General features: G+C 39.9%; 1 protein-coding gene across 2 annotated transcripts in view; it reads left to right on the top strand.

Moving 5' to 3' along the window:
* Akap6 (A-kinase anchoring protein 6) overlaps window positions 1-15,083 on the top strand; it is a 410,870-nt gene that overhangs the window by 291,532 nt on the left and 104,255 nt on the right. For both annotated transcript variants that reach the window (XM_038336827.1, XM_042055440.1), the window contains one exon: window positions 9,725-9,845. In XM_038336827.1, the coding sequence (XP_038192755.1) occupies window positions 9,725-9,845 (121 nt within the window). The remainder of the gene's footprint in view (window positions 1-9,724; window positions 9,846-15,083) is intronic.

Below are 15,083 nucleotides of genomic sequence, written 5' to 3'. Positions count from 1 at the left end.
GGGCTTCTACTGAGCCATGGGCCACAAGTTTCCATCCAATAGAATGCAGATGTGCTCACCGCTCCCCATAGACACACAGAGCACTTTGAATTTCTGCTCAATGAGTATTTTTGGAACCTGCTTACATAAAATATGGGTTTCCCACCAGTCCTAGAAATGAAACTCTCTTTCTTACATGTACCAGTATTGAAATTATCCTTTCAGATAAGCTAAATCAGTAGACACCCTCAATAAACCATCAATCATTTCTGAATTCCTACTCCTTCTGATTCTTCCTTTGTCCCAATATAGTAACTGATCAGTGTTTGATTCAGATCCCTTTGGCTCCTTCTATGGTGAGTAAAAGTATAAAAATGCAACATTTAGTCAAGAAAGCAAAAATAGCCAGGCTCAGTGATGTGTGCCTCTATTCTGAGCTACCCAGGAGAATAAAGCAGTAAGATCATTGGAGCCCAGGAGATTCCTGATACTTTCGGGGCTAAAACATACAGAGAACACTAGCCAAGAGAAATGTACTCATGTGGTAACATAAGACTTTATTCTAGGGATATGTAAATTCATTAAATAGAGTCTTAGGCAGTTTTATGTAATGTTCTAACTCCATCCATACCAGGGCCAACAAGCAGCAAATCAGAGATTGGAAGTCTACTTTGCAGGGAAGTATGACTTCAAAGATAGAAGTATAGTCAACTAATAAAGATTTATGTATATTGCTTCTCTCTACAGCTCAGGAGTACTGATGGGTGCTGTAGATAATTAAAAGGCTAACAGATCTTGAGAAGGCCCCTAAGGATAAAGTTCACCAAACACATTGTAGTGTGCAGAACAGAACTATTTCAAAGTTATTCTCTTTGATCATTCTCCCATCTTCTTCCCCAAAGATTTGAGTCATATTGCAAAAATTATTGTGAATAAGACAAAAAAGCTTCACTAAAATAACTTAGGCAAAAAATAAAATAATAATATGAAAATTTCAAATTGAATATTTAATGCATATCTGTAGTAGGAGGCTGCTTGTTCATTTCCCAGCTACCTAGACTCCCAAAAAAAAAAAATCACAAAGAAACTATCTTGTTTAAATCACTGCTTGGAGCTGGGCGGTGGTGGTGCACGCCTTTAATCCCAGCACTCGGGAGGCAGAGGCAGGCGGATCTCTGAGTTCGAGGCCAGCCTGGTCTACAAGAGCTAGATCCAGGACAGGCTCTAGAAACTACAGGGAAACCCTGTCTCGAAAAAAAAAAAAAAAAACTAAATCACTGCTTGGCCAATCACTTATGCATGTTGCTAACTAGCTCTTACATCAAAAATTATTTCCATTATTTTATTATTATTTAATATAAAATATTTCCATTATTTTATATTTTACCATGAGGCTCATGGCCTACCAGCGAGGTTCCAGCTGGCAGCTTGCATCTTTCCCCTCTGGAAGCTGCATGGCTTCTGGCCATTCCACCTTCTTTCTCTCAGCATTCAGTTTAGTTTTCCCCACCTAGCTCTACTCTGCCCTATCACAGGCCAAGCCAGCTTTGTTATTCATTAATCAATAAAAGCAACACATATACAGAAGAACTTTCCATACCATATATTCTTAAGAGTGGCTGTGATTTGTTACTAGGAGTTCAATCCTCCAAAGAAAAGAAAAAAATTCACTTCATTATCAATCCATAGTCTTAAAAACATTATCTGTCAGTTTGAAGCAATCTCTTAGTCACTAAGACTAGACAGAAATTTCTCCTTGTTATTTGAATGTGAAATGTGTTTGACATGTTTTTTGAATACTTGATACGCAGCTGATAGCACTGTTTTGGGAAGTTGCAGAAACTTTAGGACCTAGAGACCTGGTAAGCCAAGGTGGGTCACTGAAGATGTGTCTCATACTCACCTATGATGCTATACTGATTCTCTGGTTCCTGGACCAGTGTCCATGTGAGACATTCACCTCCATGTCCCACTGCCATGGAGTCAATCCCTCATGCTTTCTCATGCTGGGACAGAGTAAACCAATGGGGGAAAGCAATTCTTTTTTCCCCTAAGTTACAACAATGAGGTAGTACCTAACTTACTTTCCTGTAGGTGGTTCTGCTGTTTGCTTACAGTGCACTGATCAAATCCAAGTCCTTGTGCATTCTACAGAAGTGTTTCCCCCTTCTATTGCTCCTCAAGTGAGAGAAAGTTATCTCTGTGGTATCATTTATAAAGAGGTGATGTGATGGAGGATTGGTCCCACAAGGGGCAGTGGCAGGTCACCTGAGGCCTTGGCAGGTCCCCTGGCATGTGTTCTGAGGTCTTGTGAGAGAGTGACAGATAGATACATCATGCAAAGAGAGCTGGGGTATAGAGTTTATTTAGTGGGTTATGGAGGAGGGAGGGAAGGGGAAAAGAGAGAAGAGGAAAGAAGAGAGGAGAAAAACAGAAGCTGCCTCTTCAGAAGAAGGAAAGAGAGAGAGAGAGAGAGAGAGAGAGAGAGAGAGAGAGAGAGAGAGAGAGAGAGAGAGAAAGAGAGAGAGAGAGAGGAAGAGACAGAATGAATTGGAGAGGAGGCTGGAGATGGCTTGACTTGGTGGAAAGGGGAGGTCAGGAATGGGCAGGGCTTGTCTCTTAAGGGAACAGGGTACCCAGGTGACACACCAGGCCAGCAGATTACAACATTATGTTATCATAACTCTCAGTTTTGAGCTGCACAATAATTGTCGGGGACCATCCTCAACAAAAATACCTCTTGCCAGGGTAGAGGCATAAAGATTTAAAAATATTAGTAAAGAATATGAAGAAGTGAAAGAAAATAATAAAATGGAGAAACATATAGAATAGTATCGGGAGAGAGTTCTATTGAGTACTGGAATTTGCTTGCATTTAGTTTCCAATTGCTTTAAATATCCCTGACCCAAAAGGTAGGAGTAAGATAAAAGACTGTATTAACAGGATACAAGGAAATGAAAACACCAATTGAAGGTCATGGGCTACAACCACAGTTAAACTTTCTGTTGCTAGAACAAAACAAGTCATGCTCAAACCCTAGATCACAACATTCTGTAGGCAAACTACTCCCTGGGTGGAATCCAATGTTATCTCTATAAAGGGAACTGAAACTTAGTTGGATCCTTAGACTCTTGTTTGGGTCTAAGTCTAAATAGAACAATCTATTTCTCTATTCCTAGAGCCAGAGCTATTAGCCACACCTGTTGACAATAACCCTGAGAGAGCAGAACTAAATCTAGGTGGGACCGTTGTTTGAGGTAGAAATATAATAACCTTGAAGGACTAGAGGTGAGTTCCAACTCTCTGACCTTTGGTCAATGTGGAATTAAGCTCACATTTTCAGGCCTACACAAATAACACCTAAGGTTAACTCAGTAGGAGTAGTTGATAAGTACCTAAAACCTGAAGACAGCACTCAGAACAGTGTCAGTCTCCATGGAGACAAAGGCCACTTAAGCAAACTTTTGCTACCAGACTTCTGTTAGCAAGATTGGGCAGCAGAAAATTATTTTCAGGTTTACCCGTGTCATAACTTGAAGGTAGATACTTCCTATTAAACCCTTGAAAACTAATGCTACCTGAAGGGGAGTGGTTTTTACTAAGGGGTGAGCTCCTAAAGCCACAGCAGCATGTGAGTAGCTGTCCTGGATTCTGAATCTCATCAGTGAATACAATAATGGAAGGCTTGTTTCTAAACAACTGCTGGTGCCCCTGACTTTGTCTTCAGAGATACAGTTTCTTCTTTTGCTCTCCTGAATTTTATGCTAAAATACATCAGGAAGCTTTTAGTTCAACGACTGATCTAAAAAGTTGGTCAAGAGTTTTACTTCCTCACAACCCTACAGACAGAATCCTGAAAAGGACAAAAAGGACACTCAGAAATCAATGTGGGTGTATCTAAATATATGGATTATGTCTGTAGTTTCAGTGATTGGTGTTAGTGGGCAGATGGTCTAGGAGAAGCAAAGACCAATCATTAACAAGTTTCTAGTCTTGATTTTACTTTTCATAGATAATTTAACGTCTGTATATGTGTGTATATTTGTATTATATGTAAAACACATATACATAGATATATATGCATACATATGCCTATATACATATGTGTATATTTAACTTATACACATACAGATAAACATAGATAGATAGATAGATAGATAGATAGATAGATAGATAGATAGATAGATAGATAGATGATGGATGGATGGATGGTTGGATGGATGGATGGATGGATAGATTAGATAGATATATTAGATAGATAGATAGATAGATAGATAGATAGATAGATAGATAGATAGATTTACTTTTGGAAAGAACTTCATATTCCATACTCTTTTTATTTACTAATGGTAAAGTTGGACTTATCTTCTAAGGCAGCTACTCATGAATTTTCATTCAAAATAGTAAATTAGTGTCCACAAGTAATATGTTTAGAGTAAAAAGGGATTCTATATGCAACTGTACCCAACAGGATCCACTCCTGGAAAGCTGAATTTTATTCTTTAATGATATTGTGATTGGGCTAGATGCCACTGTTATATCCCTCTTCCATGCTTACATTCTACATGGGGTAGATATTAGTGGGAGATTCCCAAGTATTATTAATATTTTCCTTCAGCAAATCACTTAAATTATATATTTTGTAAGATTTTCTTATCACTTCCTTTTGTGTCTTTTTTAAAAAAAAAATTTTAAACCAGGAGCAAACTTCCCTGCTCAAATAGTGTGAACAGTGAATACTTAGTGAATATTTGGGGAAAGAATCAATATCCTAAAGAAGCTAGGAAACTTGGGCCATTTAATAAAACTTCTAGTATAGGCAGGTGGATATTTTTAGATGCTCATTAGTGTGAATGAATCATTAAAAGGGTACACGTATGTGTATGAATAAAATATATACATATGTGCATATAATACTCAGCTTAAGATAGAAAAGAATGAACACATTAGCATTTCCTGCTCTTCAACCAATAATCACTCTAATTTGATGATTCCTTAATTTGGTTGTCTATTTTAATCAGAATTCCTCTGTAGGTCAAGTTAAAACCTCATATATTCACACACACCTCCCATTGATTTCACTTGGGTGAAACTTCATCGTTTAAGCAAAGTTTAAGTTGAAATGTTGAGTTAATGATGCCCACTTTAAATACCAAAGGCTGAATGCATTTGTGTATTAAACACTTAGCTAGTCAAGCAAAATTCCCATCGGGATGCAAGAGAAGAGACATTTCTGAAACTATGTCAGCCTCACTAACGTATACCGCCGTTCTGTCTGCAGGAGAAGAGGAAAAGAACCAAATCAACTTGATAGTGTTCAAATACTCATGGGAATGTAATCCCTTATGAAATTTCCTGCTACTTAACTGTACTATCAGTTACCTTTTCTTTGTTGAAGGAGACACCTGGATATTTTTTACTGGAAAGTCAACAAAAGCACCTGGGTGTGAATTCAGTTGATCCAACTGGCATATGCTTCAAGGGGACAAAGAGGTGCTAACCAGTTCTCGGGTACCATTGTGATGGAGTCAAGAAATGAGACCTTTCTGTTTACTACACAGTAGTTAATACTTGGCATAGAAGATACTGCCTCTCAATCAAATCATTTGAAAAAATACATGTCTTTTGAAGTAATATAAAAATAAAGAAGTCTTAACAAATTCCAAGCCTACAAAGTTGCCTGTAATGGTGTGCACATAAAATAGTAAACATTTCAGAATGTTTCACAAGAGTCAATCAAGACATTCAGGAGCCAGTTTCTTATTTTCTACAAAGTTATTTATTTGGTTTTATTAAATTTGAAAAATCTTAGGTTTTCCTACAAATTGACAAATTAACACATGACCAATATTAGCAGGTGCAAATACCTTTTATCAAAATCTTTCTTGCTTTCTGCATAAGGACTTTTGGTAATTTTTTTTTGGGGGGGGGACACTGGTGCAGATTCTACATCAAAGGACCCAAATATGTTAGCAAAGCATTCACAGAGAACTTGTGAAGTAGATCTTAAAAATGCAATATCAAATCTAAATATCCTTAGCTGCAAAGAGAAGAGAGTCTTGGAGAGATGCGCAGAGCATCTTTGTGGGTCTCGTCTCACAGGCCCGGGTCTCCAGTGTGGGCTAAGAACTCAATTCTGCATTCAACAGCAACAGACAGCTTGTTCTAAGGCCTATTGTAAGAACTAATAGAAGGGCCATTTCCTTTCAAACCACCACAATGACAGTAACCAAAACCAAACCAGAACATCTCAGAGAATAAAGGAAGGGTGCATTTTAAGATCAGCATATAGTGTTAACTATATGTTAGTCTCATCAATTCATTCATTCTCCTAAGGGAGTGATATCTTAGTTGATGCTCAGGTTCTCATATCTCTTGTTCTCTATCCTTTTCTCTGAGATGACAGTTGAGCAAACAAGTTTTCAGGACCTTGGGATTCTTGACCGCAATGGCTAAACATAGGGTTTTGTTACAGGCTAGCTAGGTTGTCTCAGGCAAGTTGCACCTTGAAGACAGCTGTGGTTGTTTTACTTCTTGTTGATGGAGGAACGTCAACTGTCTATGTGTTACTTTCATTGTTTAATAAAGAAACTGCCTTGGCCCTTTAATAGGAGAGAAAATTAGGTAGGTGGAATAGACAGAACAGAATTGTGGGAGAAAGAAAGCAGAGTCAGGCAGACGCTTCAGGCAGTCATCATAATCAGTCGCCATGCCTCTCCTCTCTGAGTCGTACGCAGGTTAAGATCTCTCCTGGTAAGCCACCACCTCGCGGTGCTACACACATTACTAAATATGGGTTAGTCAAGATGTGAAAATTAGCCAATTAGAGGCTGAAATTATTGGGCCAAGCAGTGTTTAAATCAATACAGTTTCCGTGTAATTATTTTGGATGTAAAGCTAGCCGGGTGGCGGGACACAGCCCCGCCACTCCATCTACATCTTGTTATCTCTTAGCTTGGTCAGGCCCTAGTGGAATTCTTTCTTTTATTGATTTTATTGAGCTATACATTTTTCTCTGTGCCCCTTCCTGTCTCTCCCCTCCCTTTCAGCCTTCTCCCATGGTCCCCATGCTCCAAATTTACTCAAGAAATCGTGTCTTTTTCTACTTTCCATGTAGATTAGATTCATGTATATCTCTCTTAGGGTCCTCATTGTTGTCTAGGTTCTCTGGGATTGTGAATTGTAGGCTGGTTTTCTTTGCTTTATGTCTAAAAGCCATTTATGAGTGAATACATATGATACTTGTCTTTTTGGGTCTGGGTTACATCATTCAATATGATGTTTTCTAGATCTATCCATTTGCCTGCAAATTTCAAGATGTCATCATTTTTTTCTGCTGTGTAGTACTCCATTATGTGATTCTTGCTAACTAAGCCTCATCCCAGCCAAATTTCAAAGAGGCCTGGCATCGCATGCCCATGTAGGACCCCCCCCCCCCCACCTGCTTGTCCTTAGGTTCACTGTGCCTTCGTTGCTATGGTAACACTTCCGATCAACTTAGCCATTGAACTTTCAGAAATCTTGGCATTTCTGAAGTTATATCAATGGGAGGCTTAATCAAAACTAGCTTCCCCCATGCCCCCGCCTCCACTTATTCCCACACCCCCGCCATTCTCTTACCCTCCCATCCTCCCTCAATCCTGCTTACTGGAGATATACCATAGAAGACAATCTCTATAGTCCCTAGCAGGAGATGGAGCTGAGGATTATGGTTTTTTTTTTTTTTTTTTTACCTCCCCATCAGTCTTCCTCACATGCTTCCTTTCTAAGACTTGGGCCAAAAGAGAAGGGGAAGGATGTTAAAGAGTCTACTCTTCCTGTCTATATGTGGTTCATGTTCTCCAAGCTCACTTCAATGAAGATAATATATTTATCTCTCCCTTTGGTTTGTTTTTTTGTTTTTCGGTTTTTGGTTTTTTTCTTTTTTCTTTTCCCTTTGGTTTTAATATTCCTGCATATCCTACTCTCCAAATTTTGTGGGTGGCGTTTTACTTTCCCCCAATTTTTATTGGTAAAATATTGGAAGGCGACAGGAAAGGAAGTGGCAGCCATACTTACAATTTTTTTAAGTGATCACTCAAGCAAAGACTTCTTTACTGTCCACAGACTAACTTTGAAATCTTGGTGGTTCATTTATCCTCCTAAAGTGGTCGGTTTGTGTGGAGCAGGAATACTAATTCAGATTTCACAAGGTTACAGAAGCCCTTGGCTCCTCAGAGTGGGGTCCCTGAACCAAAAGCATTGAGGACACTTCTTAGAAATGCAGAATTATACCCTCCTCCCCAAGTAGGAGTTAGTACCTTCATTTTTCTAGAATCATCAGCTGTGCCCCTGTCTTCACTGAGTTTGAGAAGCGTGGTTGTAGGCCACCATAGACCTGCCTGCCGAAGGTTGTGTCCACAGCAGCTAGACAACCAGACCACTGGCGACTAGTGAACACTCACTAACCAGACCACTGGCGACTAGTGAACACTCACTAACCAGTTCCACAGTCAAGAGTGTTTCTAAGGATGCAAAAACAATTAAAGCAACGTAGGCAGCTCTAGATTTAGTCTTCCCAGTCCGGATCCACCGTGAACTTGTTTGACGTATCTATCAAGTGTATTATACATTTTTTAAAAAAGTGATCTGACAGGGAGAGACAAGAACAGAGCAGTACTCAAACCCTCCATCAGCGAATCCACATTCATAGCTCGGGTCACTGCTCTCTGAGCACTAGCAGGAAATTTGCCCCCGCTGAGTTTGACAAAACTGTATTTCTCTGAAGGGTGGTTTGGAGGTGGGAGGACAAACTCCGAGTTTTCACCCTGTACTTTCATTTTCTGATCACAGTGTTGTAAACGAATCGGGGCTTTCCTTATTCACCAGGCTTTCAATAGAGAATCACATTAATCCTGCTAAGCTCCTTATTCTAATGATTTATTTTGTTGAAAACCATAGTGATCCTCCTTTGAATTTTAATGATTGCTGGCTGTTCAAAGATTCATTGTTTTGACTTCCTGTCCTTACCTTTGTTTCCTGTGTGTCTGTGGGGAACACCTGTCTAAGACTGGCTCTGCCACGGGCCCTCACTGGCTTACCCCAGTCACTCAGGCCTATCTCTGAGTGCTACCCTGAAGTGCTAACTGCTCATACATGACAAGAAATGTTGGATACCTGTTTGTAGAGATAGACAGATGGACAGCAGAGGGACACATGAAAGATTGAGTCATTTTCCAGTGAAAATAATGGTTTGGGTTTGTCAGCATGCATTATCATTGTTGAAAAAAATCTCGATAATATTTATAAGAATAAATTTATTGAGGTGCAACATCTAGGAAATTTAAACAAGAAAACAATTAGGATTTTGAAGTGCTGTCTTTACCCCACATCTGGGACTACGGAAACTTCAGCTAGTCCTAGCCCTTCCGTTTCTCAGGCTGTGGAGTGATGGAGCTTCTTCTCAGGGACACAGTCATGGTCTCTGTTCAGATAGGGTTGGCAGATGGTAATCACCATGGTGTGACTCAGGAGCGCGTACAGGAACTACATGTCGTGCTTTCAAAATCTAGGAAATGGCTGTGTCACAGCCTTAAGTTCCTACTTTGCCCTCTGTGTAACCATACAGAGGATTTTCCCTTCTCCTTGTACAGGTATTCATCTAGGCCCATCATAGGTTTGCAAGAATACATTATTCTATTATGAGATTTTTTTTTAACAACTACACTGTATTTATACATAATACATTTTTGTGCCTCGTCTCCAGGCTTCTGGACTTTGATTCAGAATATCAGGAGCTCTGGGATTGGCTGATTGACATGGAGTCCCTCGTGATGGACAGCCACGACCTGATGATGTCAGAGGAGCAGCAGCAGCACCTGTACAAGGTTAGAGCCACCCTTCCCTGTGTTTGCCTTGGAAGAGCTGATTAGCCTGTCAACTCTCCCTCCCTCCCTCCCTCCCTCCCTCTCTCTCTCTCTCTCTCTCTCTCTCTCTCTCTCTCTCTCTCTCTCTCTCTCTCTCTCAAGATAGCTTTGTGTTCATTGTATGTATCGTGGTGTCTTTTAGAATCCCCTCCGCTGTCCCCAAACTCATTTCCATCCCCAGCGTGCTGACAGGCTGCACCGACATCATAACTGTGAGAAAGTCCCCTTTATCGCATTCCATTTGGTGTAATTCCAAAGGAGGGCAGAGCTTTATCTTCAACATGAATAGCAATAAATGAAACCACATTAATAAGAAAAGACTGGGCCGGACTGGCTGGTAACATTGAACAGTGTGTGTTTGGATTGAAGCACTCGGGTAGATTTGATCCACTCTTTTAGAGCTTCCCAGAAGAAAGAATTTGCCTTGATTTCTGCCTTGTTGTTACCAAAGTATAGGGCTCGAGTCATCTAAGGTATGCAAGTGACACATACAGCAGACTTTGTAATTAAGTCTGTGCATTTTCAGGTGGTTTAAGAATTCTTGCTTGGAATTCATATCGATTTCAGGCAACCCATCTGATAACTGTCTATATTACTTCCATGTCTGCTAGGTCCCCCCCTTAACCTAAAGTGTTTGACCAATTCTATTTCAATAGTCTTAAGAAGTCCTTACAAAACAATCATGTGATTTTTACTGGGGGAAAAATGACTGTAAGATGCACTGTCCCTGAAAAGCTGTGGGGGAAGAAAGAGGGATGTTCTCCTCAAATATCAGCTGCAGTAAATCTTTCTCATTTAAGCAATTTTTATTGGAGTAATTCTGACAGTTGTCATCCTTGAATTGCTTTGAGCATATGGCATATTTCAAAGAGCAGATTGTGAATCATAAAAAATAAAATTAATAACTAACCACAGAATCAGCAACAGTATAATGACAAGAAACAACTACCCTCTAGCTTTCTAAAAATTCTTAGCGAATGAGAAGTACATCCAAGGTCAAATAAAAGTTATCGCCTTCAATTTTACCATTTTAGGTAAACTTTCTTTAATAAAATATTTTAACTTTTGCCTCCTCTAAGGAGAGAGACACATACTTTTACAGTGTCTGATTGACATTAATTATTGTCCCTTGGGAATCATCTTACTTAAGAAAAGATATAGGCTCCCTAGGGACTGAGTAAATGGGGACATTGTACTCTCTGAAGAATTCTTTTCAGCCCTGATGTTGTTTGGTGACTTTTCTGTTTTCTGTAAAAATAGCTGTCCACACTACCCAAAAAACTTTCTGCAATAACATTGCTTGAGTAACAGTTTCAAACTGATATAACTATGGTTAGGCTATTTCACACCTCATGTCAAGATCAGAAATTACATATGAAAAATATTTATAAATCTATATTAATTTAGTGCTAGAAAAATATCCTATTTCTAAACCAGTACTGCAGAACTTACTGCAGTCACAGTGCCAAGTAAAATTTCTTGTCTTCCTATGTAATTTGTAGATTGCATATAAGCCACTATTTTCTGAAACATAGCTATTCTTTGTAAAAAAAAAATCACAGTCATATAATTTACATCACAATTAATAGGAATTCGTTGAATGAAGAAAGCAGTTGTCTTTTTCTGGCGGCTTCCTTGTAAGTGCTTTGCCTGAGAATTCCCACACTGGCACACTTAGGGTGATTATTCCGCCCACTGGGGGCTTCTGGGTCAGAGTACTTTTCCAAACATTATCTGTGTCATGTTGTTTTCATCTGTGACTCATTCCATCATCATGTTTCTGCTTTTAGGACTTCAGCATAAAACAGTATTCTCTGTGCATTTGGTTTGTAAAGAAAACATCACCAAGAAACCAACGGTAAATGCTACAGGTCTGCAAGGGTCTTGGTGTGAGCCCCAAACAGTTGTAGAGAACTGGAAACTTCAAATTAATCCTGAGGATATGGCATTAGGAAACCTGTAATAGAAAAAAATGACTGAGAATTAGTTTGAGGTCTTGCCCAAGAGTCCCTAGGGCTTCTTGGGTCAGGGCAGTATTTTCAATACTCTATTCCTCTATTCTAATCTGCTATTTCAGGAATCCACTAAACTGACCACTTATTAGAGGGGAACTGGTAACCTATCGATCAACGAGCACCTGGAAGGATTGGAGCTCTTTGATTGTTCTGCGGGTCTTCTTAGGCTGTCGAATGCCACGAAACCATCTTGATCATCTTTAGTTTTCACATCGGCTTCCACCACCCCTGCTTATCAATGCTTTATCAGAATCCTTACTAAAAACATCACTGATATTTGGGGATAAAGGATGTTTGCGGGACCGTGCTTCCCACCAGAGAATGTTTACTATTCTTAACTCCTGAGCCACTGTGACAATGTAAGATGACCAGAACCTACTTCAGAGAATTTCTGACCTATCTTATTTTAACTGTCTTCATTTCTTTTTACATTCTTTTACAGTGTGTGTGTGTGTGTGTGTGTGTGTATTGTCATGTACCACTCTGCACATGTGAAGGTCAGAGGACAATTTATGGGAGTCGCTTCTCACCTTCTACCATGTGGGAGGCAAGGATCAAACTCATGACCTCAGGCTTGGCACCAAGTATTTCTACCTGTTGAGCTATCTTTCTGGTCCTATTTATTTATTGAAAGTGTTAACATCAGGAGAAATACCTTTCACTTATTACAAATACACACATACACACACACACACACACACACACACATGCACACACACATGCGCACACCAAGCATGATAGTGCATGCCTGATGCATGCTTATAATCCCAGCTAGGAGAATAGCTTGCATGGCATACATGAGGCCCTGAGTTCAAATCCCAAATAATAATGAAAAGTAGAAATGAAGCTCTTAATAGGTGACACAATTGAAAGGGATAACTGTGAAATTTCCAAAGGAACTCACTCTCAAATGAAGGCAAAAACTAAAGCAAACATGGGCAAGAGCAGCCATTGTCCCTCCTATCACAGCATCCAAAGTCTTCGTTCTTCTGTCCCTGGGTAGCTTGGTGTTCCAATGCTGAACTCTTTCCCTGGCACAGACGGCTGTGTCTAGAAGTTTGTATAGTCCTAAGTGACCCCCAAGGTCCACCTTTGGAAATGACAGGTTAGATAACAGCTAGGTTTTCTAGTCTCAGAAAGTGGCGTTCACTTAGTATTTTCTATACTAGCTGCTGATTTCCTGGCTGTCTCTGTCTGTTATTTTTTAGTCTCTGCTGGAAAACCACCTACCCTATCTGAGTAGGATACTTCTTGTTTATATATTGTTTATCCAAAGCCAGCCGAATACAAAGGAACATGTGCAGGGCAAGAATGGCATTGGAAAGGCGAAGAATACACTGCTTACAAGATGGCGTAGTTTAGAAGCCTCAGTACAGCAATGAAGAATACCGCGCACTTAATCTACTTCTTGTTTCAGATTGCTAGACATTTAAGATCCTTTTCTTTCTAATTAATTTGAAACTACATCGTTTTGAGAAAAACTCAACTCTTATTAAAAGTGAACTATCCTCTCAATTATATTGCGCAGTTTTGATGTGGTCAGATGAGCCGGCTGCTGCATCTTCCCTGCCCCCTTTTCTCTCTTGCCCTCCCTCCGAATAAGAGTCTTCTGTGGCCATTTTCTAATAAACACTGGCAGTCCCTTCAGCCTAGAAAATACAAACATCATCCCTCCTTGTTTTTTTCTTTGCCAGTCAAGGAGAAATTGCCCCCACTCTCTCACAGTCCTGCTCTCCGTTCTTTCTACCTCCCTAAGTAGGACAATTTAATTTGTCAAAAGTAACCACCGTGATTTTGAAAGTTCAGCTCCTATTTGGACTAGCGTTACGAAGCCAGAATTCATAATCGCGAGGAGCTGTCACTCTGATGGTCTGCTTGCACATTAACTATTAATGGAGAAATATTTAAAACTCCACTTGCAAAGGAAAAGCTCCATTTTTTTTTTTTATTCCTGCAGATCAAAGGTGGCATTATTCTTGGGTTTGGCGAAGCTCAATCGCCTCCTCCCATCCTACACATTCTGTAGACTGAGTGGCCCGGAAACATGCCACCCATGGGCTTGCTGAGCTTGGCTGCTGTCTTGTTCTCCTAGAAGTTGCCTACCACTGACTTCAGAAGGCTTTAAGGGTCTCCCTCTCGGGACCACCTGACCTCCATCAGTTCTATGCTACCTACCCAGGGCAGACGGCAGAGCTTGTCGGAATCCTGTGTTGATGTATGTTGCCAAAGGAAAGCTTAATCTCAACACCCTCACTGGAGTCTGGTGATAATTATAATGGAGCAAGAGTTACTTTCAGTTGGCACAAAAAAAATGTGTGCCTCGAGTGAGGCCCTTAGCTGCTCCATATGACTTCCAAGGGGCTAAAAGGGACCTTTCCAGGTATAATTTGAAATAAATACCCAGTAAAACTTTATTGCCAGGAAAATTTACAGCAGAATTTTTTTTATATTTTATTTTATATTATTTTATTTATCTTTTTTTTTGAGACAGGGTTTCTCTGTGTAACAGCTCTAGCTGTCCTGGACCTAGCTCTTGTAGACCAGGCTGGCCTCAATCTCACAGAGATCCGCCTGCCTCTGCCTCCCAAGTGCTGGGATTAAAGGCCTGCACCACTACTGCCGGACTTATATTTAATTTTAAATTGTTATTTTGTTTATTTATGTTTATATATTAATATTTATATATTTATTATATAGTAGCACATTTTATGGAAACAATACAAGTTTCCTGTATCTTTCTCCATTAGCCTATTTTCTAAATGTCCTGTTTGTAGAAGAAAAAGATCTGTTTACTCTGCTTAATAGTTACTAAGCATATTGATGAATTTTTATGTCTTATGAATTTTGGGTACCAGATGCAGTAGCATAATCCCATGGTCTTTGCCACCTAGGATGCTGGGGGAGGGAAGCAGAGAATCACTTCAACCCTGTTACTTGAATGAGGCACCATAGCAAGACTTTATTTTGAAAGAACGTTTTAAAGTGAAAACAGAAATCAGAAGTGGTGGAAGTATGCACAGAGCAGAGGCTGCTTCCGAGAGAAGACTGGCTATATCTGGCCCAGCCGCAGAGTCTGCAGCATCCTCCATGGCTAACACAGAGAAGCTGCTCGCTGGCAAAGCAAAGGACAAGAGCTCACTAAACACAATACTCATTTCCCAGGAGAAAAGTCATAGCCGGCCCT

This window comes from Arvicola amphibius, chromosome 7, assembly GCF_903992535.2.
Source record: "Arvicola amphibius chromosome 7, mArvAmp1.2, whole genome shotgun sequence".
NCBI lineage: Eukaryota > Metazoa > Chordata > Mammalia > Rodentia > Cricetidae > Arvicola > Arvicola amphibius.
Note: the sequence above shows the minus strand (reverse complement) of the source record. Positions and strands in the feature narration are given on the sequence as shown.